The following is a 25,077-nucleotide window of genomic DNA, read 5'->3' on the forward strand; positions in this document are numbered from 1 at the left end:
TGTTGGTCGGGCCTGGCAAGGTAGCTCCACCCACCAGCACGTGTGTGGGTTGGTTCTGGAGGGGGTGGATAGAGCAGGGCTAAGCCAACCTCAGCCCACTGGCATGTACAGGAGCCAGGCTGGAGTGCGACTCACGCCAGGCTAGGCTATCACACTAACTGGTTTGCATGAGCCAAGGATGTGAGCAAACTGGGTAGTGCTGTGCTGCAGCATCCAGCAGTGAGAGCTGGGACTGGGGGCGGGCTATGACAGGACAGGTTGTAGCACCCGATGGCAAAGGCCAAGACAGGGCATGAGCTGTACTGAGCTAGGTCACAGCAACCACTGTCACATGCAAGTTCTGGGGCTGGAAACAGGCCTAGTTGAAGAGTTAAGGGGTTGCTGGGATGCCTCAAGTGGGTTGTGGTTCCCACTGGTGAGCAGAGGAACTAGAATAGGGGGCAGCTGTCTGGGCTGGACATGACTGCAGTGTCACTCAGTATGGAAGTGCACTGGGTCTGGGGTGTGCCACATGGTCTAGATTCTAGCCTGCATTGCCACTCATAAGAGCCAGGGTGGGTGTAGGACAGACTGGACAAGGTCTCAGCACTTGCTGAACCATGCGAGAGTTGTGTCTGGGCACAGATTGGGTGTGGCTGCACTGTAGCACCCAACAGTAAGAATCAGAACGGGTGTGGGCTAGATGGGCGGGTCCACTGTTCCACGTAGGACAGGAGGTGGATTAACTCAATCTGGGACAAGGACCCACAGGTGAGCCTAACTACTGAACCTGGAACTGGCACAGACCAGGCCACACAAGGCCACAACTCTTGTTAACCTGCATGCGAACTGGGTTAGGGGGAAGACAGGCTGGGCTGACCAGCTGTTTCCACTGGTGCATGCATGAGTCACAGTAAGTTCATGTTGGTTGGGTTTTGCCACAACAGTAACTGCCAAGTGTTGGGACTGGGGGCAAGTCCTGTCAAACTAGACTGCAGAACCAGCTGAAAAGTGCAAGTTCAAGTGTGTCCAACAGGGAGACTGTGAGCACCTCTCTGAAGGGCTGCAACGCCCACTGGTGAGCATGAGTACCAGGGATTGGGGCAGACCCGGCTACACAGGCGGTGGCACCTGGAGGCATGAGTGTAGGCTGGATAGTAGGGTCAGTTGGGTTGAGCTAGGCTTCAATACCCATTGATGTATATGGGAGATGAATGGGATGTGGGACAGACTGGACCAGTCTGCTGCACATACTGGCAAGAACAGGAACCAGGACTGGGGGTGGGCCTGGTTGGAGTTATCAGAGTTGCTTGGCTGCAGTTCCCACTGGTGTGTGTGAGGGCTGAGTGTGTGATGGGCAGGGTTGGGCTACACCATAGCACCCATTCATTAGTTTATGTAAGAGAAGGGGCTTCAGACACAACTGACCCAGCAATTGCAACTACCAATGTGCGCATAGGCTGGTGGGGTGAGGGACTGAGCAGGAGATGACACCAACAACTACACACGAGTTATGTCTGGGATCACGTCAGAAAAGGTTTCCTTGGAAATCCCCCCAGCTAAACTGCTGAACTCAGAATTCCAACCCTGGGGAGAACTGTAGGATCTCTGGTCTGACCATGGAGTGCATGAGCCAGACCTCGGCTTCAGTGGCTATGACAGAACAGTGGATTGAATACCCAGATGCACACGGAGAATATGGCAGTCCATTGGGGCCTACAGAGCACATCTGGAACCATAGTAGGGGAAGGGGGGCAGAACTCTCAAAACCACCTGAGCAGAACCCATGGATCATGCTATACATTGGGGACCCTGGGATGACACTGGGTGGCCATACCCAAACTCAGGTGCTGAGGTGGTTGGGGGGCTGGGTGTGGCTTCTCCCCTTCTCTCCCCACTTCCTCCAGATACAGGAAGAAGAAATAGAAATTTTGGAAACAATGGTCTTACCTTCCCATAATCCTTGACCCTTCCCACTTTAATCAACCTTGTAAACATCATCAAATATTTAAGGCAGGAGAGAAAGAAAGAAAGAAGAAAGGAAGAAAGGGAGGGAGGGAGGAAGTAAGGAAAAAAGAAAGAAAGAGAATAGCTACTAAGGAACGAAAGAAATCAGGAGATACTGGTGACATGGTGCCCCGGAAGGAAAATACCTGGGGAAGCAGGACATGTCAACAAAAATTTACCCCAAAGGCACTGAAAGGTCAAGAACTGAGAGGTGACCACTGGTGGTCTTGGCTACCTTCATTAGCACCTTTGGTGGAGTGGGTTACCTAAGGAGATGAGGTGGGGCGGGGTGGTGGGAATACAGCTAATTCTTTCCTGGCTGTAGTAACACATGGTTCATATAATCCTTACCATGGAAACAGATACAACGTGGTCCTTGTCTGACAACTCCAAGTAACCTCCTCATCCAACATCAGAGCCCTCAATTTGCTCTGCTCACAGAAATGTTTTACATTCTCTGGACAGGCATTTCAAACTCTCCACAGGGATGCAGCGATCCAGAAACCCTTGGTATTATCACAAAGCAATCTCCTAATACTGAAAGAGATTAGAGTTGGTGGGAAGGGACACTCAGTAGGCGGTGTCACAGCAGTGGCCATGCTGGGATTTAACTCTGCCCTGAGCAGAGCCATGGAGCTCACAAGGCTGACCCTTGCAGGCTGACATCTAGATGGATCAAGAACCTGCCTTCCCTTGCTTCTGCCCCACGCCTCCTCAATGGGTACACCACTAAAGACAACCTGTTCTCTGCTGAAGCATCACTTATGTGGGCTGGGTACGATCTTTACACTGTACATCTTTACATTGTATTTTGGAAACATAAATAAATAATAAAATATTGGGCACGAAAGTAAAGAGCTGTGAATGCAGGAAATTTAACAGTTACGTCATTTATATGCTGACCCGCAATACTGTCAGTGAGGTCACGCACCTGTGACATCTCCCATGAGCATCTCCTAACTGTTACAGAGCAGGTGTGTGCACACATGCACGCACATACACATAAAAACAGCAAAAACAACAACAAAAAAACACTTTAAATATGAGGAAACTGAAGTTTGGTACCATTAGGCCCTTGCGACTAAACAGCTAGTGAAAGTCAGAGTTCAGGCCGCAACTCGTGTCTGCCTGAACTTTTAAACACACCACCCACACCGTGGAAAGGCTGCACCCACATAACTGTGTACTTAGGTTTTACGGCACTGGGTTTGTACCAAAGAAAGCGCCTGGATTGTTATGTATCTAATATGGAAATCAATTACAGAGGACATTTTATTTCCTAAGGAAAATACATAACACTCCTAACAGTCACTTGTAATAAAACATCAATGTCTCTTCCAGGAAGAAAATCTAAAAAGGCAAAACAATTTCTTCAATCAATGATGACTTACCTTGCTGAGCAGCAAATGTCTGACTAGCCAAAAGGACTTCACTTTGCTCTGGATTATATCTTGTTCCCTCTGGAAATATCACAAGATACATCTGTGGGGCATAAAGAAAGTTTGTTTTGTTTTGTGCCAGCCCTGTTATCACTGTTGACTTACCAACAATGCCGTTCACATTGGATACTGTTGCCTATGTCACAGCATATTTTTTTCAAGTAGAGCAATCAAAACGTAACAACTCTAATTAAGGCTAATTATGACACAGGTCATATTTAAAATGTGGTATTACAATCACTGGCAACTCAGTGATAAAGAATCTAAAAACACTCAATCACATGCTGATGCACTACTCAGAAATGTGATCCTGAAACACCGACCTACACAGATTCAACCAGGAACACAGCCCTTCCCCCAAGATGCTGCAACATGACATTTAACAAGATGCAGACTTCAGAAATCATTTGAGGAAAATTATATAAACTACCAACATTTCTACCATATACAATATGTTTGTATTTCAAAAGCTTCATGCAGTGGGCCCTTTAATGCATTTTGTATGGCTGAACTTTAAGGCGATCCCGTATTTGTTTTATAAATCAAGACACTGCAATACTTATAAGTCAAGATGAGCATCACGCTGAATGTGATGATTAATCTGAGCTTTCATACTTACATACTCGGGGAAGTAAAAACATCCACATCAAAACAATAAACACTCCTAACTTGAGAACTAACCTTAAAAAAACACACTAATATTTTTAATTGGAGCAGGGAAAGACAATAAAAAAGACAGTCATACTAGATCTTGTCAAATACAGACAGGATAAAGGAAGCAACACCAGGTCCTACACGCCCTGACACATGTGTGCACAGCATGGCCGTCCTCACCAGGTCCTACACGCCCTGACACATGTGTGCACAGCATGGCCGTCCTCACCAGGTCCTACACGCCCTGACACATGTGTGCACAGCACGGCTGTCCTCACTAGGTCCTACACGCCCTGACACATGTGTGCACAGCACGGCCGTCCTCACCAGGTCCTACATGCCCACCACACGGCTGCACACAGCACGGCCGTCCTCACTAGGTCCTACACGCCCACCACACGGCTGTGCACAAGCTTTCCTGTAACTCCCACACGATGAACAGAAGGAAGACCTGTACCTTCTCATTAGATAATTTTCTATTTCTAAAATTTTGTCTGAAATATTAGTGTAGTGTATAATTGAATCTCTAATTTTGCATTTTCAGCTTCTAAATATAAAAGCCTTTTACTCATCACAATGATAGTTTTGAGAAGTTATTTTTGTCTAGCTTACAAAATCAAAATTTTTAGTTATTGTCAAAGTCATAAATTCATTTTTATCATAATATGTTTAAATCAGTAATCTGCTATATTCAAGCACAGGAAAGGAGTTATCGATAATAGTTTTCCGTTCAGTCTCTTACAAATTATTCATGATTTCAATGACTAACAGCTCATGTTATTATTTTCTGTGTCTTAATGTCTAATTTAAAAGCTCAGTGATGCTCCAAAGGAAAGCGAGAGTGAACTATTCATTATGGTGCATTCAGGAAACAGTTCTTACACACTGTTGTGTCAGGCCCATGCCGTACAGAGGGTTACAGGAAAGATACGGCCCTTCCTTCATGGCCCTTGTAGACAAGTGAGAAAAAAATACACTACACAAAAAACCACAAATGTAATTACAGATCATGCTACGTTGTAAAGAAAAATGCAGGGGCCCAGCGCAATGGCCTAGCGGCTAAAGTTCTCACCTAGAATGCGCCCCGGGATCCCATGTGGGCGCTGGTTCTAACCCTGGCAGCTCCACTTCCCATCCAGCTCCCTGCTTGTGGCCTGGGAAAGCAGTCGAGGACGGCCCAAAGCCTTGGGACCCTGCACCCGCGTGGGAGACCTGGAAGAGGTACCTGGTTCCTGGCTTCGGATTGGCACAGCACCGGCCGCTGAGGCTCACTTGGGGAGTGAATCATCGGACAGAAGATCTTTCTCTCTGTCTCTCCTCCTCTCTGTATATCTGACTTTGTAGTAAAAATAAATAAATCTTTAAAAAAAAAAATGCAGGACACCATGAAGCAAAATGTCGAGAGAACTTAAGAGGGGTTGTGAAGCCAAGACCTAAACACGGGGAAAGGAGTGCTTCCTGCAGGAGCGACGGAAGGATGCCCAGGCTGATTCAGCTGGGTTCTGCTTCTTGATTAAAGAAAGAAAAAGCTAAACTTAGATATTGTCAAAGTCTTACAAGCCTATTTCATGGAAGCAATGACGAGAAAAGAAGCCAAAGCTAATTAAAAAAATAGTGATTTATCTGAAAGGCAGTAACAGAGTTGGTGAGAAAGAAGCAAGAGGTATTCCATGCTCTGGTTGGCTTCCCAAAGCTGGCAACAGTTAGGCCTGGGCCAGGCCAACGCCAGGACGCTCATGTTGTTGGCAGAAAGCCAAGTAACTTAGACACAGATATGGCAACAATTGTGTAAAAATATCTATACCCTGAAGAACTCCAAAACACTGCCGAGAACATTAAAGACCTAAGCAAGCCCTGTGAGCTCTGCTCATGAAGCCAAAGCTCAGTACAACTCAATCATAAGATGAATAAGCAGCAGCCGCCAGGCTAATGTGCAGGTGCACGGTCGGCACAGGGCCTCGGTACCCACGCAAGCTGGAAAACCAAGCACACACGCAGACGGCAACTGTGCTGCATGTCAAAACTCTGGGAGTAATGAACAGGGTGTAGCACTGGTACAGGTAAACACAATTAGATCAATGAAACAAAATCAACTGTTCACCAAGCTGTAGATAAGACCTGTCCCTCTCTACACACACACACACACACACACACACGTTACATGGAGTCAATTTTACACAGTGGGGAAAATGACAGCTTTCTCAATAAGTGGCAATGAACAGCAATATTTAAAAACATAAACTTGACTTGCTTTATATACAAACAATAACCTGAAATGCATCACAGATCTAAACATAAAACTACAAGACCTCTGGAAGAAAAATTCTTAGCATTGTTGAGTTTCACAAAAACATCTAAAAATAGTATACCAAATAGCAGAAATCAGAGAAAGAATAACAAATTTGGCTTAAAATTAAAACTTTCTACTCTTCAGAAGACATTGATTTGAACATGGAAAGGCAAGTTACAGATTAAATACTTGCACAGAAATTGTCCTGGGGTTACATTTCCAACAATTATCCCAAAGTGGAAAAGGAGATGAGCACACAAGCTGTAGTGCTGTCCACAGAATCACATATCGCTTATCTGTCAAAGTAAACATCTTCACACACACAATGAATGTATCCTAATACAACTACGCTACGCTGAAGAAGCTAGACCCACCTCCCCAGGAAAGCACGTACTACATGCCTCCAAGGAGACTGTCTGGCACAGGAGCTAAGGTGCCATTTTGGAACCTCCACCCATCTCAGAGTGCCTGCTTCTGATGGCAGCTTCTTGCTACAATCACGTTGAAACAGCAGGTGAGGACTGGGGACTGGTCTCTGCCCCCCCGGGGAGGCCCAGCAGGTGAGGACTGGGGACTGGCCTCTGCCCTCCGCGGGAGGCCTAGGAGGTGAGGACTGGCCTCTGTCCCCATGGGAGGCCCAGCAGGTGAGGACTGGCCTCTGCCCGCCCCCCGTGGGAGGCCCAGCAAGTGAGGACTGAGCCTCTGCCAGCCCCCCGCGGGAGGCCCAGCAGGTGAGGACTGGCCTCTGCCCCCCGCGGGAGGCCCAGCAGGTGAGGACTGGCCTCTGTCCCCATGGGAGGCCTGCATTGGACCCCAGACCCCCAGCTTTGCCTTTGGGTCGGCCAAGCTCTGTTTACTGTACGCATTTATCTGGAGAAGGAACCAGCAGATGACAGATCTCTGTGACGGTACCTCTGTTTTTCAAACAAAATGGAAGGAAACAAACAATAAAAAATTCTAGAAAATAAAAGTATAAAGCGACTTCTGGAGGGAATAGCTATGTTCATTTATGTTGATACAAGTGAGGCAACAGAGAGCAGACATGTCACGCACAACAGGCTCCGCCGTGGGAGGAACTGGAGGTGTGGCAGGACTAAGCGGTCAGGGTAACCAGATCAGGAAGCCAGAGCCTCTTCAGCATTAGGAAGACACCTGGTGCTCCTGCGGGCACAGGATGAGGCGGGGCACACTAACCACTGTGAGGCCTGTCTGTGGGGCCATGCCAAGGGTCTGCAAGTCATAACGCTGACGGCTGCACAAGATGCACTTAAAGGCCACTGAACTATCCAACTTAGAATGGCAACTTGTATGCTACATGAATTAAATCTCAAATGTTAAAACCAAAAAAAAAAAAAAAAAATCACCTCTACTTTCCATAAGTTAGCAAGTCCAGCTGCAAAAACTAACTGTACACATTGAAGGAAATAAAATAGTTTATCAAGTATGTTCAGTCATGAAAAAATACTTTAAAATGTGATTTTATGGCTATTACTTCACAAAGCTGGTGCTCTCCCCTAGCGGATCTCATGTACAGAGTTTGACCAGGGAGCGCATGGCAGTGGAGTGCTGGCTTGACAGCCCAGGCATCCTGGGGACGCTTGTCCTCGCTGCTTTAGGTCTCCTCACCCAGAACATGAAAGTTACAGCAATGCCACCTACGCCTCACAGACGGAATACAGACCGAAAAGGTGATCCCAAGCAAAATCTACCTAATGCAGTGTTTGGCGCAAAATAACACTGCAACTTGCTGCTGCTTTAATTAAAAACATGCATCTGCTTTAGAGATCTGAAGCCAGCTGTTGGGCAGAAGAGCGCACGACGGTGTGCAGCTGGCAGCCTGGCCCAGGCAGGCGCCAGAACAGGAGAAGCCTTTTTAGCGCAGACACGGGAGTGCTGCTCTCAGTTCTCACACGGCAGCCGAGCTCGGCAGGCAGCACAGGTACAGGTAGCATTTCCTCTCCCAGGTGCTCTCACAAGTCCAATCTGCTGAAGAAAAGGCAGCCATCTTCTGTTACCCGGAAACAGGGAACATGACCTCAGAGGAGGGCAAGACCAAGACCAGAGCAGGCCTCCTCTCCATGAAGGATAATTCAAATGAAACCCTGCTCAAGGACAAGGAGGAAAAGGCACTTTAAGGGAGGGACTGGGGACAAACACATGTAACACCAACAAATTATAAATTTGTGTTACAGTACAGCACTGGGAGACCCAGACGGAGCCCCCCACCCCTAGCTTTGACCTCCCCTAGTCCCAGCTGGTGCAGGCATTTGACAGGTGAACCAATACATGGGAGACCTTGCTTTCTGCCTTTCAAAAGGGGGAACACAAACAACTGTGTAAGAAGAGTGCCGTCAGGTTAAACCACAAACCACTTGCAGCGCCGGCACTGGTCTGAGTCCCGGCTACTCCATGACCAATCCTCCCTGCTAATATCCCTGGGAAAGCAACAGATGATGGCCTAAATACCTGGGTCCCTGTTACACAGGGGACAGAACCAGGCTGAGCTACGGGCTCCTAGCTTCAGCCTGGCCCTGCCCTGCCACTGTGGCCATCTGGACACTGAACCAACAGAAGGAAGATTCTCTCTCTCTGTAACTCTGCCTTCAAAATAAATAAAATTACCCTACTGAAAAAAAAAGTTACCACAGAGCTGACAAGATCACAAAACCAAAATCAGGCAAAGCGCAAAGCAGAAGTAGGTAGAGAACACAACTTTGTTCCAAGGAAGTTCAAAAGGAAGAACAGAAACGACTCTGGGGCGCGGAAAGGGGAGCCTGGTGTTGGGGTGCAGTTTGTTAAGCGGCTTTTGCAACACTGGCACTGCTGGAGTGCTGGTTGGAGTCCCAGCTGCTTTGCTGCCAACGCAGCTCCCTGTTACTTGGGAGGACGGGGGGCGCCTCATGTGCGTGGGCCGCCATCACTCACAGGACAGATTCGGATGGAGTTTTGGCTCCTAGCTTTGTCCAAGCCCAAGCCTCAACAGTCATGACCAGTCGGGAAGTGAACCAGCAGTTGGAAAGACCTCTGATCTCTTTCCTTGTCTTTCTGCCCCTCCGCCTGTCAAATGAGTAAAATAATTTTTTTAGAAGAGAAATCTAAGCTATGGACCTTCTGTGGAAAGTCAGAGAAAACTGGAAGTGCAGGAAACACTGAAGCGACACAGTGGGATAAAAGCCAGAGGCGAGCCAGAGGTCGGGCATCTGCATGCGGGCGCACTGCCCGAGGCGCACCTAACCTCCAGCTCAGACCCGGCTGGTGGGGGGCCAAACGGGAGCAGCCACGAGAGCCCACCTAGGCTTGCACAAACATTCTCCGCAGGAAGGGACTTCCACTGCAGGCTTCAGCGCATTTCCAGAGAAAACTCCCCAAACACAACCAGCAGCAAACACAATCAAGCACATACGCAAGAACCTGCAGAAACAGCACAAGCAGTATCTCAGCTACTAAAATAATAAAGTCTATCCTTTAAATCAAGCTTTCAATTCTTAAAGAAACAAAGAGAATCTTGGAGCTTTAAAAAAACCAGATTTGACAAAAAAAATACATCACTTCATACAATGGCAACATGCAATCACAAAGGGCAAAGACCAAAGGATTAAAACAATGGAAGTTCAAATGGATTTTTGGCACACTGGATTGTTGCTCGGAACAGAAAAGTTTCAGGGGAAAAACTGACTAACCCTAAATGACGTTTGTAGCTAAGCCGCACGGTCCCAGTCTTGAATTCTTAGCCCTGACAAAGGCGCCGCGGTTACGTAAGAGGTCAACACTGGATGCTACCATCAGAGCAAGGCCAAGAATAGATGGGAACTCTCGGCACTTTCCTTGCAGCATTTTCAGAAAACCAGAATCATTCCAAGCTTTAAATTTATTAACAAAAAATAAAAAAGAGGAAGCTTTCATTTGTAGAGTCATGCGAGTACAGATCTCAATCTGGTAACAATACTGAGACTGAACATTTCTCTGAAAGGTTCTAAGATAACCAACCAAATCAAAAATGCTGGGAAAGCGGAAGCTGGAGAGAGAAGCTGCAACACTGTTTCCTCGAGGCAAATGCTAACATGCCAATAAAGGGAAATGAGCTAAAATTAACAGTTTGCCAAGGGGCCTACAAACACAGGAAGAATTCCCAACCAAGGGCTAGGATATACAGACCTCACCAAGACTCACAGGAGAAAATGAAAAACATCAACATCAGGGGAAAACTAGCTAGACACTGCCCTCAGTCTTCCCTGGGGACAGCCTCATACTGCTTCCCATCCTTTGGACACAGACAGAAACCCAAAGAGGCTAGGTGAAGTCAAGGACAAAACCCCGGCCACGGGAGGGGATCCCAGGTAGGGTCAGGCGGCTCCGTCCTGAGGGGCTTCTCCTCCTGTTCTCCTCCTGCAGCACCCAACCAAGCAGAGTTCAGGCCAAGCTGCAGAGGAGAGAGCCCAGCAGGTGGGAACAGGCCAGCACTGCGGGCACACAGGGAAGAACACTGCAGCAATGTTCCCACCCGAAACACAAGGTCACAAATATTAGTTACCGTGAGAATTCTAGAGCAATGGCAAAAGACAAGCCCAGTGAAACTCCTGCCTCCAGCACAGGGAGCAAGGCCTCACAAAAAGAACGTGACCCCCGTTGCTGGTATCAGTGCGATCTGGGAGTTTCTCCTGAACTGCACAAAACACTCAATTCACAACAAAATCCGGGGGAACATGGAAAAGACAAATCACCACCTGAAGCGCCAAAGACCAACACTACAGACTCAGATGCAGCACGACAGGACTGAGCAGGCCAGGCATTTCCAACCACGAGTGACACGACCAAGCTTCCAGCGGAAAGCAGCACTGACAATCTTCAGGCAGAAACTTTAAACACGCCAACGGAAACAGAATTGAAGGAATATGGCCAGGAATGAAAAAAAAAACAGAAATAAGCAGTTTTACACTCCTGAGTACTGGGGTACAAAACAGGCCAGGCTGTTCCAGGCTGCAGTACCCACAGGTGCACCCAAGAATGGTGTACCAGGTGGTCTGGGACACAGCATCCACCAGCTCATACAAAGGCCAGGACAGAGGGGGCAGACCTTGCCAGGTAAAGGCCTAGCACCTGCTGACACTTGGGAGATCTGGGTCTGGGAGTGGGAAACTACCCTAGTGGACATAGCTCCTGCCTGTGAGCATGTCATCAGGCCTGGGTGTTGGTCGGGCCTGGCAAGGTAGCTCCACCCACCAGCACGTGTGTGGGTTGGTTCTGGAGGGGGTGGATAGAGCAGGGCTAAGCCAACCTCAGCCCACTGGCATGTACAGGAGCCAGGCTGGAGTGCGACTCACGCCAGGCTAGGCTATCACACTAACTGGTTTGCATGAGCCAAGGATGTGAGCAAACTGGGTAGTGCTGTGCTGCAGCATCCAGCAGTGAGAGCTGGGACTGGGGGCGGGCTATGACAGGACAGGTTGTAGCACCCGATGGCAAAGGCCAAGACAGGGCATGAGCTGTACTGAGCTAGGTCACAGCAACCACTGTCACATGCAAGTTCTGGGGCTGGAAACAGGCCTAGTTGAAGAGTTAAGGGGTTGCTGGGATGCCTCAAGTGGGTTGTGGTTTCCACTGGTGAGCAGAGGAACTAGAATAGGGGGCAGCTGTCTGGGCTGGACATGACTGCAGTGTCACTCAGTATGGAAGTGCACTGGGTCTGGGGTGTGCCACATGGTCTAGATTCTAGTCTGCATTGCCACTCATAAGAGCCAGGGTGGGTGTAGGACAGACTGGACAAGGTCTCAGCACTTGCTGAACCATGCGAGAGTTGTGTCTGGGCACAGATTGGGTGTGGCTGCACTGTAGCACCCAACAGTAAGAATCAGAACGGGTGTGGGCTAGATGGGCGGGTCCACTGTTCCACGTAGGACAGGAGGTGGATTAACTCAATCTGGGACAAGGACCCACAGGTGAGCCTAACTACTGAACCTGGAACTGGCACAGACCAGGCCACACAAGGCCACAACTCTTGTTAACCTGCATGCGAACTGGGTTAGGGGGAAGACAGGCTGGGCTGACCAGCTGTTTCCACTGGTGCATGCATGAGTCACAGTAAGTTCATGTTGGTTGGGTTTTGCCACAACAGTAACTGCCAAGTGTTGGGACTGGGGGCAAGTCCTGTCAAACTAGACTGCAGAACCAGCTGAAAAGTGCAAGTTCAAGTGTGTCCAACAGGGAGACTGTGAGCACCTCTCTGAAGGGCTGCAACGCCCACTGGTGAGCATGAGTACCAGGGATTGGGGCAGACCCGGCTACACAGGCGGTGGCACCTGGAGGCATGAGTGTAGGCTGGATAGTAGGGTCAGTTGGGTTGAGCTAGGCTTCAATACCCATTGATGTATATGGGAGATGAATGGGATGTGGGACAGACTGGACCAGTCTGCTGCACATACTGGCAAGAACAGGAACCAGGACTGGGGGTGGGCCTGGTTGGAGTTATCAGAGTTGCTTGGCTGCAGTTCCCACTGGTGTGTGTGAGGGCTGAGTGTGTGATGGGCAGGGTTGGGCTATACCATAGCACCCATTAGTTTATGTAAGAGATGGGGCTTCAGACACAACTGACCCAGCAATTGCAACTACCAATGTGCGCATAGGCTGGTGGGGTGAGGGACTGAGCAGGAGATGACACCAACAACTACACACGAGTTATGTCTGGGATCACGTCAGAAAAGGTTTCCTTGGAAATCCCCCCAGCTAAACTGCTGAACTCAGAATTCCAACCCTGGGGAGAACTGTAGGATCTCTGGTCTGACCATGGAGTGCATGAGCCAGACCTCGGCTTCAGTGGCTATGACAGAACAGTGGATTGAATACCCAGATGCACATGGAGAATATGGCAGTCCATTGGGGCCTACAGAGCACATCTGGAACCATAGTAGGGGAAGGGGGGTAGAACATATTGGTCAACTACCCAAGCCAAGCATTGACAGCAAATATTTGGGCAAATGGAGACTCTAAGGTGGACTATGGCAGCCAGCGAACCTTGGAAAAACTTCCTCATCCTTGCATCAGAGAGACTGACAGCATTTCAGAACTCTCAAAACCACCTGAGCAGAACCCATGGATCATGCTACACACTGGGGACCCTGGGATGACACTGGGTGGCCATTCCCAAATTCAGGTGCTGAGGTGGTTGGGGGGCTGGGCGTGGCTTCTCCCCTTCTCCCCACATCCTCCAGATACAAGAAGAACAAAAAGAAAATTCGGAACAATGTTCTCACCCACTTTCCCCTAATCCTTGACCCCTCCACTCTAATCAACTACGTAAACATCATCAAATAAAATTTATAAGGAAAAAAACAGCCACTTTAACTGGCTCTTCTACAGTCAAAGGAGCAATCAACGAATCTGGAAGACAAGTCAGCAGAAATTACACAGAGTTTAACACAAGTAACAGAAGAGGAGAACAAACAGCCAGCAGCTGTGGAAGTGCAGCGATGACTCACCGTATCAGTGCCTGGGAGGTAAAGGAAAACACATTCATGTTTTCAGATTTTAAACTGCTCAACAAGTGACTACACACATATCCAGCTACCTTTCAACAACGATGCCCATTTCTGCCACAAGTCACCACACTGTCACAGACTGAAGAGATCCTGTGCACTGTGTCCGTCACCCCTAACAGAAGGCGCTTCCCCAGAGTAACACTGTGAGAAACAATATTCACTCTCAGTATGAGCTCTGGCTGCTGCGGAGCAGCCCTGGGAGAGGGGAGGCAGGAGGAAGGCAGACAAGACGGGGAGAGCAAAGGACGGCGAACTTGAGCTAAGGATCTGAGCACTTAGCCTGTCCTCCAGGAGAAAAGGCAAGTCGCTGAGATCCTGGGCTCTTCTCCTAGGGAGCCCTGGGAGAGTCATCCGGCCGCAACAGCTCTCCAAGCACGACACTGAAACTCCCTTTTAGGGCTGGGGTGGGCAGAACAAGGTTAATATTCACAGTGAATGATTCTCCTTTGTAGATAATAATACTCCTTTGTTTTGTCAGATATACCCACGCAAGAAATCCAAACTTATACAAAGAGAAAAGCTGTTTCTTTGAAAACTAAATCTGATACTAAAGACCCAGATCACCTCCTGGCACAGCTGAAGTGCAGGGTTACAAGTTCAGGTCGCCATCAAGCGGCCTCTTCATCCTTCATATAGTCAGCTTTGATGAGCACTGGGAAGGGACCAGGTACCTTCCCGGCATCGACACCCACCTCTCTTCCGGGGGCACTGTGCCCTCAAAACCCCACCCAGCCATGGAGAAACACTATGTCCAATCAGACTCAACAAGGAAAGAGCAAGAATGCAAGGTCTTACTGGAGTTCCTGCGGCCACGTGGCTCTGCAGCTTGCTTCTCATCTCTTTCTCGTTGAATTTGGCACTTCGCTTTACATAGATTCCTCCATGCTGGCACACACAAAAACCGGGGAGAAAAAGTATTTACTTTCAAAATAATCAATGGTGATAGTAATTCAAAAGGCAACTTTATTCCAAGAGTAAACAGTAAAACTCCATTTCAGAATTTAAATTACATTTAACACATTCAAATACTAGTGTCTAAAGCACAAATTGTTTCAAATAATTAAAATAAAACAGCATGTCACAGAAATTAAAAGAACTATGAAATTTAGCTTCTTAAAAATCTTTACTTAATTCCATTTATTTCAATAGAGAAAGAGATCTGCTGGTTCATTCCCCAAAGGCTTTCAACAGCCAGGACCGGGCCCTCAGGCTGGAGCCAGGACCGGGCCCTCAGGCTGCAGCCAGGACCGGGCCCTCAGGCTGCAGCCAGGACCGGGCCCTCAGGCTGCAGCCAGGACCGGGCCCTCAGGCTGCAGCCAGGACCGGGCCCTCAGGCTGCAGCCAGGACCGGGCCCTCAGGCTGCAGCCAGGACCGGGCCCTCAGGCTGCAGCCAGGACCGGGCCCTCAGGCTGGAGCCAGGACCGGGCCCTCAGGCTGCAGCCAGGACCGGGCCCTCAGGCTGCAGCCAGGACCGGGCCCTCAGGCTGCAGCCAGGACCGGGCCCTCAGGCTGGAGCCAGGACCGGGCCCTCAGGCTGGAGCCAGGACCGGGCCCTCAGGCTGCAGCCAGGACCGGGCCCTCAGGCTGCAGCCAGGACCGGGCCCTCAGGCTGGAGCCAGGACCGGGCCCTCAGGCTGGAGCCAGGACCGGGCCCTCAGGCTGCAGCCAGGACCAGGCCCTCAGGCTGCAGCCAGGACCGGGCCCTCAGGCTGGAGCCAGGAGCTCCATCCACCTGAGCCATCGCCTGTGCCTCCAAGGTGTACATTACAGCAAGTTGGATCAGAAACAGACAGGTCTTCAACCCAGGCAGGTGTCTCAAGCAGCAGCTTAACCACTACCACAAAACTCAATGTAGCAGTTAGCTTTGCTAGCAACTGAAAATGTTCTTCTTATAAACGTTTTATCAAAAACTTGATCAGATGGATTTTTAGCTCCCAATCTTCCATTATTATAATCATTTTCAAGGCCCTTAAAATGTCAATACTCATCACCAATCCAGCTCTAAGTATTTATGTAGTACTGCAGCGTGTTCTCCCATACCCATACACTAAAGCCCTAACTGTTATCTCCCGTGACTGTGTTTAGTGGGATTTAAGGACATCGCCAAGGCAAAACAGTCATACAGGAGGTCCCCAACTCAATGTGACTGGTGTCCTTTTAAGAAAGACTATGCAGGGGCCCGGTAGCGTGGCCTAGCGGCTAAAGTCCTCGCCTTGAACGCCCCGGGATCCCATATGGGCGCCGGTTCTAATCCCGGCAGCTCCACTTCCCATCCAGCTCCCTGCTTGTGGCCTGGGAAAGCAGTGGAGGACGGCCCAATGCCTTGGGACCCTGCTCCCGCGTGGGAGACCCGGAAGAGGTTCCTGGTTCCCGGCTTCAAATTGGCGCAGCACCGGCCGTTGCGGCTCACTTGGGGAGTGAATCATCGGACGGAAGATCTTCCTCTCTGTCTCTCCTCCTCTCTGTATATCTGACTTTGTAATAAAAATACATAAATCTTTAAAAAAAGAAAGATCACAATGCTGTCGGTCTTGGTTTTCCCAAGGGCTCTCTCCTGGGCTTGTGGACATAGCCTTCCCTGTATCCGCACATGGTTCTTTCTTTTTTCTTTCTGTTTCCTCCCTCCTTCCTCCCTCCATCCCTCCATCTCTCCCTCCCTCCCTCCTTCCTTCCTTCTTCTTCTTTTTAGATTTACTTATTGCAGAGGAGGAGAGACAGAGAGAAACATCTTCCATCTGCTGATTCACTCCCCATGTGACCACAACGGCCAGAGCTGGGCTGGTCCGAAGCTAGGAGCCAGGAGCTTCCCCCAGGTCTCAGGCGGGTGCAGCTTCCCCAGGCTTTGGGCCGTCCTCCACTGCTTTCCCAGGCCACAAGCAGGGAGCTGGATGGAAAGTGGAGCTGCCGGGATTAGAACCGGCGCCCATATGGGATCCCGGGGCGTTCAAGGCGAGGACTTTAGCCGCTAGGCCACGTTGCCAGGCCCAGCATTGTGATCTTTAACTGCCAATCTCACACTGTGAGAAAAGTTTTCTCATGCTAAACACTAAATTTACAGCTTGCTACTTTTTCATATCCTACAGATCACTAATCTTACCATTAGAGTTGTAAGGTAGTGTTCATTGAATTCTATAGCCTAAGCTTTCTAATTAAAAAAAAACTATTGTACATCTGCATTTGTTATTTTGCTTAACAACATGGTTAACTAAACATGTCTGAGTATAGATACATATCATTAACAATATGAAACGAGGGGTGAGCAACTGGCCTAACGGTCAGGTCACCATTAGGACGCTCCTGTCGTCTTGCCGGTTCAATTCCTGACTCTGGCTCCTGATACCAGCTTCTTGTTCATGTGCACCCCAAGTCCAGTGTTGATGGCTAAAAGGACCAGGAGACCTGGACTGCATTCCAGCTGCTGAATTCAGTTTGCCCACCCAGCAGCTGAAGGCATCTGAGAAGTGACCCAGCAAATGGTGAAGGCACCTGAGAAGTGACCCAGCAAATGGTGAAGGCACCTGAGAAGTGACCCAGCAAATGGTGAAGGCATCTGAGAAGTGACCCAGCAAATGGTGAAGGCACCTGAGAAGTGACCCAGCAAATGGTGAAGGCACCTGAGAAGTGACCCAGCAAATGGTGAAGGCATCTGAGAAGTGACCCAGCAAATGGTGAAGGCACCTGAGAAGTGACCCAGCAAATGGTGAAGGCACCTGAGAAGTGACCCAGCAAATGGTGAAGGCACCTGAGAAGTGACCCAGCAAATGGTGAAGGCACCTGAGAAGTGACCCAGCAAATGGTGAAGGCACCTGAGAAGTGACCCAGCAAATGGTGAAGGCACCTGAGAAGTGACTCAGCAAATGGTGAAGGCATCTGAGAAGTGACTCAGCAAATGGTGAAGGCATCTGAGAAGTGACCCAGCAAATGGTGAAGGCACCTGAGAAGTGACCCAGCAAATGGGAGCTTGTGCATGTATGCATGCAGTCTCTCTCTCTCTCTCTCTCTCTCTCTCTCTGCAATGTCAAAAACAGAATCCAAAATACCACACCCATTAAAAATCCATCTTCTTAGATAAGTATGTTACATTTTAACATGTTGAGTCACAATTTGCGATATCCATTTCCTGTATTCCAGTACTAGTTTGTCTTGAATTTAGGAGTGGGTGATGGCACAAGTATCTCAGTCCATGTCACTCATGTGGGAGGCACTGGATGGAGCTCCTGGCCCCCAGCCTCAGGCCCACTCAGTCCCAGCTGCTGCAGTTCCTGGCCCCCGGCCTCAGCCCCCCTCAGTCCCAGCTGCTGCAGTTCCTGGCCCCCGGCCTCAGCCCCCCTCAGTCCCAGCTGCTGCAGTTCCTGGCCTCAGCCCCCCTCAGTCCCAGCTGCTGCAGTTCCTGGCCTCAGCCCCCCTCAGTCCCAGCTGCTGCAGTTCCTGGCCTCAGCCCCCCTCAGTCCCAGCTGCTGCAGTTCCTGGCCCCCGGCCTCAGCCCCCCTCAGTCCCAGCTGCTGCAGTTCCTGGCCCCCAGCCTCAGCCCCCCTCAGTCCCAGCTGCTGCAGTTCCTGGCCCCCAGCCTCAGCCCCCCTCAGTCCCAGCTGCTGCAGTTCCTGGCCTCAGCCCCCCTCAGTCCCAGCTGCTGCAGTTCCCGGCCCCTGGCCTCAGTCCGGCTCAGTTCTAGCTGCTGTAGCTGTCTGTGTAGTAATCCAACAGATGAAGAGCTCCATCCATCACCCTGCCTTCCAAATAAATAAATAGATCTTTTTCAAAAATACAAACTTGGGGGTTAGCACTGTGGCACCAAGGCTTAGCCATAGCTTGTGGCACCAGCACACCACATCTGAGCACCATTTCTGCTCTGCTGTTCTGCTTGTAATCCAGCTTCCTTCTGGAGCACCCAGGAAGGCAAGGGAAGATGGCTCCTAGCATACCTATGTGGGAGACCAGGACGGAGCTTCTGGCTCCTGGCTTTGGACCAACCCAGATAAAGCTACTGTGGCCACTGGGGAGTAATTAGCAGACAGAAGACTTTTTTTCTCTTCCTCTCTATTTCTTTTTCAAATAATTGAACAAACCTTTTAAAAAATTTTTCTAGACTATACATATAAAGAAAAAGCAGCAAGGGAACGTTACCTGAGACAAGTAGCACCCGTACAGTGGAAGCCATTTCAAGCCATCTTTGAGCACGTACCGCACATGTCCAAGAGCATTCTGCCTGATGGCCAACATATCAGCAATGATCCAGTCAACTGCAGAAACAGAACCCAGTCAGTGAACTCAGTCCGTGCCTGCCCCAGCAGGCCCTTCACAGAGCAGGCCACCACACTACAGGGATCTGCTCCGAACACACTATGGAATCGATTCTACGTGAGGAAGACAAATTCCATGAGGCTGTGGTTTATTTTTTTTTTTTTCTGAAAAGCCATTTATTTCAAGCATAACGCATAAAATTTACAAAATCCCCAAGCAATCTAATAGTAGCATACACAAGGGATAAAATGAGCTTCTTTAACTTTCCAGTCTAGAAAACATTTTTTTTTCATGAGAAAAGAAAAAGACATACAAACTGTTAGGAGCCACAGACCAAAACTCTGGTAACAAAATCAACTTACCTTCAAATGCATTTTCCATGACCCATTCAAACAGCCTTCATATAAAATGTCGTCATGGGGGGAAACTTAAGAGAAAGGGTCACAGTTCTCAATATGCTATTACTGAAAAATCCTGTGATTCTGAAATTATTTACAAAGTTTTAAGATGCCTTAACTTAATTTAAAATACATACTGCACTATATTGGAGACCAGCCTTCCGTGATCTCTCTGATAGAATAGCAAACCATAAACAAACCAGACACATCTGAAGAGGGAAATGACACAGCCACGGGCAATGAACACTGTGACCGCGAGATGAGAACAACCAGCTTGCAGCTCAACAAACGAACACACAGAATACATGTCCCTTCTGACTCAGCAAGTCTACTGGTAGTGATGCAGCTTATAAAAACAACCAATAGACACTGAAAGGTATTCAAAGAAACAGAAACAATGAAAGAATATAGCTTAACACCATCAGAAGAAGCTCAGAACAATGCACAGCTTTCACATCTTGCTTTCAAAAAGCAAAATCACAAAAAATACAAACAAAAAAGGACAGGTAGAACATTTGCATAACAAATGTCATGATTTAACAAGCTGCCTTATTTAACCAGACAAGGACATTGTTTTGAATGTCCATGTACCATTTGTAGAAACACCTAAAAGTCATACAAACCTGTGCTTCGATGATTTGCTAAATATATTATATTTTCTTTATTTTTTGGCAAATCTCCATATAGGATTATCTAAAAGATAAAACAAAAAGAAACAATACTTTAATATTTTAAAACTGTACTACTAAAATATGCAAAGTAAGACAACGTGGAAAAAAAATCACAAAAATAACTAATGAATACTCCCTTTTTAAAATATGTGTGTGTGTGCATTTGAGAATTCTTTTTTTTTTTTTAAAGATTTATTTATTTTTATTACAAAGTCAGATATACAGAGAGGAGGAGAGACAGAGAGGAAGATCTTCCGTCCGATGATTCACTCCCCAAGTGAGCCGCAACGGCTGGTGCTGTGCCGATCCGAAGCCGGGAACCAGGAACCTCTTCCAGGTCTCCCACGCGGGTGCAGGGTCCCAAAGCATTGGGCCGTCCTCAACTGCTTTCCCAGGCCACAAGCAGGGAGCTGGATGGGAAGTGGAGCTGCCGGGATTAGAACTGGTGCCCATATGGGATCCCGGGGCGTTCAAGGCGAGGACTTTAGCCGCTAGGCCACGCTGCCGGGCCCAACTCCCACTTTTTTTTAAGATCTTCCATCTGCTGGTTCATTCCCCAAGTAGATGCCAACAGACAAAGCTGATCCGATCCAAAGCCAGAAGCTTCTGCTGAGTCTCCCACACGGGTGCAGGGTCCCAAGGCCTTGGGCCGTCCTCCACTGCTTTCCCAGGCCACAAGCAGGGAGCTGGATGGGAAGTTGAGCAGCGGGGACACAAACTAATGCCAATATGGCATCTCAGTACATGCACGGCAAGGACTTTAACCACTAGGCTACTAGGCCAGGCCCATTCCTATCTATTAACAGAATGTTTGACTTCTCCTTATGACCTAACATATCATAAATACCTCAGGTTATCTAAGTTTAGACACGTTTATGACCATAAAACAGAATTCAGTCAACAGCATTCTCATGAAAAAAACTACAGTATTTACACAGTAGAAGACACAGACCTGTGCAGAAAAAACCGTAACAAGACATAAGACGCTTCACTACAAAGAGTACCGAGGGCAGGAGGAGCAGTCAGTCAGTGTGATTCTGATGGATGGGTGAAGCGGAGAGGCTCACCAAGACCAAAGCAAGTGGAAACCTGCAGGACTGTCTGGTACTGCCAGGCCACGCAGGCCGGGGGCTGGGGAACTAAAGCAAGATCAGCAGGATGGCCTTGTCCAGAGTGTTCTAACCACCACCACAAGGATCAAAACCCGACTCTGACAGTGCCAGGAGAGGGTCTGTGGTCAGACCTGCTTCTCCCTCTCGAACAGAGACGAGGAAAAGAACAGCGTCCAGTCCCTGTGCGCTCTGAGTCCGGCTCTCTCCCACTGGACGGTGGCTAGGCAGGCGTTCAGCAGTCTCTCCACTGCAGCAGCGTCTGCGACCGTTCACATTTAGTGAAAGAATGGGGGGTAAAATAATAAAGACTCCGAGGGAGTGACTGCTTATGGTGGTAGCTCTTCCAGGACATTCTGTTTCTGTGCTGTGTCATCTCAAATTGTGCAGATTATAAACTAGCCAAGGATTTTTACATTTTTCTTATTCACAGGATTATCTTTTAGTCATGACACTAAGAGAGAAAAGGACATTAACTCAAAATCGTCCACATAAATACAGCCAGGAGATATGAAGTAACGGAGGCCAGGGATTCAAAGTTCTCTTCCTTAGAAAGTGGAAAATGTTGTGTACACTGTGTGTTAAAATATATGTATAATGATTTTTATTAGTAAAGTTATTTATGATATAAATTAATAACTCCAAGCCTGACTGGTACAGGGTTATAACTGGACTGCTTATGAAAAGCCCAGCTCTCACCAAGGAGCTCGCCCCTGCCCAGCACTGAGGCCACACCGAGTTCACAGCACTGCAGACACGGCGGAGTGCCTGGAACTAACACTTCTGGACAGGCTCCCAAGCTGAAGAGAGCAGCCACACGAGCCAGCTGAGAGACTGACTGACGCAGGCTCAGCTACGCTACTGCCAGGAAGCAGCCCTGGAGGTACACGGTTTTAAAAAAGTCGTGAAAAGGCATTTTGTTTTTACAAAAATTATAGTGTCAATCAAAGAAAATATAGCACTGCAAATTCTGTGTTTTATAAAGCCATATCTCATTTTAAGATAAAAATAAGCATGGCAAAAAGGGACAGAAAAGCACAGATTAAACACAATCATTAACGCCACGAGAAGACAATTTCCAGCAGTGAGCAGTCCGTACACACACAGGCACCAGCAGCATGTAAGCGAAAGCAAAGACCACCAAGTTCCTTCTCCAAAGACCAGAGTAACAGCGACATCTTCTTCAGAAGACTGGACACCTACAGGCCAGCATCACGGGGCAGCAGGGGAAGCTACCGGCTGCAGTGCTAGCATCCCACATGGGCATGCCGTATTTCCCAGCTCTTCCACTTGCAATCCAGCTCCCTGCTAATGCCCTGGGAAAAGCAGCGAAAGATGGCCCAAGTGTTTGGGCCCCTGCTACCCAAGTGGGAGATCCCAAAGCAGCCCCTGGCTTCAGCCTGGCCCAGTGCTGGTTGTCACGGCCATCTGGGACCAGTGAATGGAAGACCTTTTTCTGCCCCTATCTCAGCTTTTCAAATAAATCAATAAATCTTACAAATGAAAAGAAAGTCATTCATAGTAGATATCCTCACTTCTCCCAGTGAATTGTCTCTGAAGTTTCGTTAAGGATTTATACAGTGCAAAAGGAGCTCAGTTGACCCATTAATGCCACAAAGTACTCACATTGAGTTAAATGCCAGCTCTGCAACCCCCAGAAGACTAATTTTCCTCACCACCTCAATGGCTTCTAAACTAGTATCTCACTATTTCATTTGAATTAGTTCAACAACAAAGTTAAATTTACTCAGCATGTGAAAATACATCTCCAGTGCTAGCAAGAGAAAGTCTAAGCAACGAATTCACCTGATCCACTGGGCCGAGGAAAAGGCAGTTCACCCATGAGTTCTCTTACAGGTACAAAAGGGGTAGGACCGGAAAACCTCATGTAACCCTTGAAGAGATGATAAACTGCTATATACCCAATAAACGCTATTTCCAACTGAAATGCAAAGCAGACAAGCTCCTGCCAAACCATGTGTTAGCATCTCAAGCAGGTATCTGGATGACAGACATCAAACCACAACTCTTGAATTTCAGTAGAAATAAGAACACAAAGCCACTCTTCACATTATAACGCCGTAAAGTCTGGGGATGGGCACAGCGGCCTAGCAGCTAAAGACCTCGCCTGGCATCTGGCGGCATCCAATAACCAGTTTGTGTCCTGGACGCTCCACTTTCGTAGCCTGGGAAAGCAGCAGAGAACAGTCCAAAGCCTTGAGACCCTGTACCGGCCTGGCAGAACCAGAGGCTCCAGACTTTAAACCGGCTCAGCTCCATCAGGAGTGAAACAGCAAACGAAGATCCTTCTCTCTGTGTATCTGCCTTTCCAATAAAAATAAATAAATCTTAAAAAAAACTAATAAAATCTGAAAGCAATGCGGATGATGAACTGCAAATCTTTTTATAAATACTTTAGATAGGCACTGCTTAACCAAAGAAGGGATACATTTTACAAAGTTTCCACTGATAAGTGCACAGTTTTTAGGGTTTTTTACTTCCAATGTTCCAAGTATAAACACACACACACTTCTGTGGGGAGTGGGATGCTAAAGCCGCACCTGGGATTGGGAGGGGCCAGCGCAAGATGGCGACTGGCCCAGGGCCAGGAGGTGGAGTTGGTCTCACCAGCAGGTGAACAGGAAGTCACAGGGATAGGCTGATGCCCTCGCTGTGATTATGTCATTGCTACTGGCCTATCACATAGCGCCAAGTGGACCCACGGGGAGAAGTGATTGGTGGAGAACGATATAAAAGCAGCCGGTAAAAGCTAGACAATGACAACAGACGGACGGACTGGGACAACTACAACAGATGGACGGACGGAGGAAGACAGGACGAGGGAGGAGGACAGGCGGGAGGAAGGGTGGCGGAGAGAAGCAGGGAGGGAAGCTTAGACCAATAGGGACAGAAGCAGGACGGAGAGAAGGTTTTAAATGGAGCCGCTTTAGGCAGTGAAGCGTCCAGATGCAGTTCCAGCTTTTCCCAGACCCTCAAGAAAATGACTCAGCGTTTTAGTGTAGCCGCTGCTGGGCGGCGGCGACACACTTCACTCTAAAATTTCTCAAATTTCTTCCACTCACTGAAAAGTTATTCGATTTAAATTTTTTTAAAATTTTTCATGATATAGTTCTGATGGTTCAAGGATTTCTTCTACCACATTCCCCATTCTCCTCTAGCCCCCACTGAATTCCTCTATATTTTCACAATAGCACCTTTCTTCAACAGTCACATGTCCATCATTCTTCTATTTAAGTGTGTCTTGATACAGAGACAGTGGTATAAAGCCCAGTATCCTATTGTCAAGATACATTTAACAGTTTCATTGGGAATCCATCCTTGATTCAGGAGTAGAGACGCATACTGCAATGTATCTTCACTTCTTGGTATGCTAGTCTCCACTATAGAGTTCCTCTAGATGAAGATATCTATTGATCTAGTATTAAGTTCACTAATATGGAAAGGAAGAAAAATTTTCACTTAAGAATATAGGATTTCAAAATACCTGAAATTTTTTAAGAAGTTCTTAAAAAGTTACAAAATATCCAGGCATACACATTATTAAATCATTGTGCAATTGCTATATAAATCTTCCTGTATTACCTCACTATAATAATCTCTAAATCAGTTTTTCCTTGTATGTATTTTTTAAAGTATTTCTTTTATTGGAAATGCAGACTTACAAAAAGGAGAGACAGAGACAAAGATCCTTCGGTCACTGGTTCACTCCCCAAAGGGGAACTATGCCCAGAGCTG

The 25,077-nt window shown here is 48.0% G+C and overlaps 1 protein-coding gene across 2 annotated transcripts in view; it reads right to left on the bottom strand.

The window, feature by feature from the left end:
• Window positions 1–25,077, bottom strand: part of AGPAT5 (1-acylglycerol-3-phosphate O-acyltransferase 5) — a 59,252-nt gene that overhangs the window by 17,725 nt on the left and 16,450 nt on the right. For both annotated transcript variants that reach the window (XM_058667318.1, XM_058667317.1), the window contains exons 2-5: window positions 20,165–20,234; window positions 19,027–19,142; window positions 14,697–14,786; window positions 3,378–3,468 (exon numbers count right to left, since the gene is read on the bottom strand). In XM_058667318.1, coding sequence (XP_058523301.1) covers window positions 3,378–3,468; window positions 14,697–14,786; window positions 19,027–19,142; window positions 20,165–20,234 — 367 coding nt within the window. The remainder of the gene's footprint in view (window positions 1–3,377; window positions 3,469–14,696; window positions 14,787–19,026; window positions 19,143–20,164; window positions 20,235–25,077) is intronic.

The sequence above is a fragment of the Ochotona princeps genome, chromosome 7, assembly GCF_030435755.1.
Source record: "Ochotona princeps isolate mOchPri1 chromosome 7, mOchPri1.hap1, whole genome shotgun sequence".
Taxonomy (NCBI): domain Eukaryota; kingdom Metazoa; phylum Chordata; class Mammalia; order Lagomorpha; family Ochotonidae; genus Ochotona; species Ochotona princeps.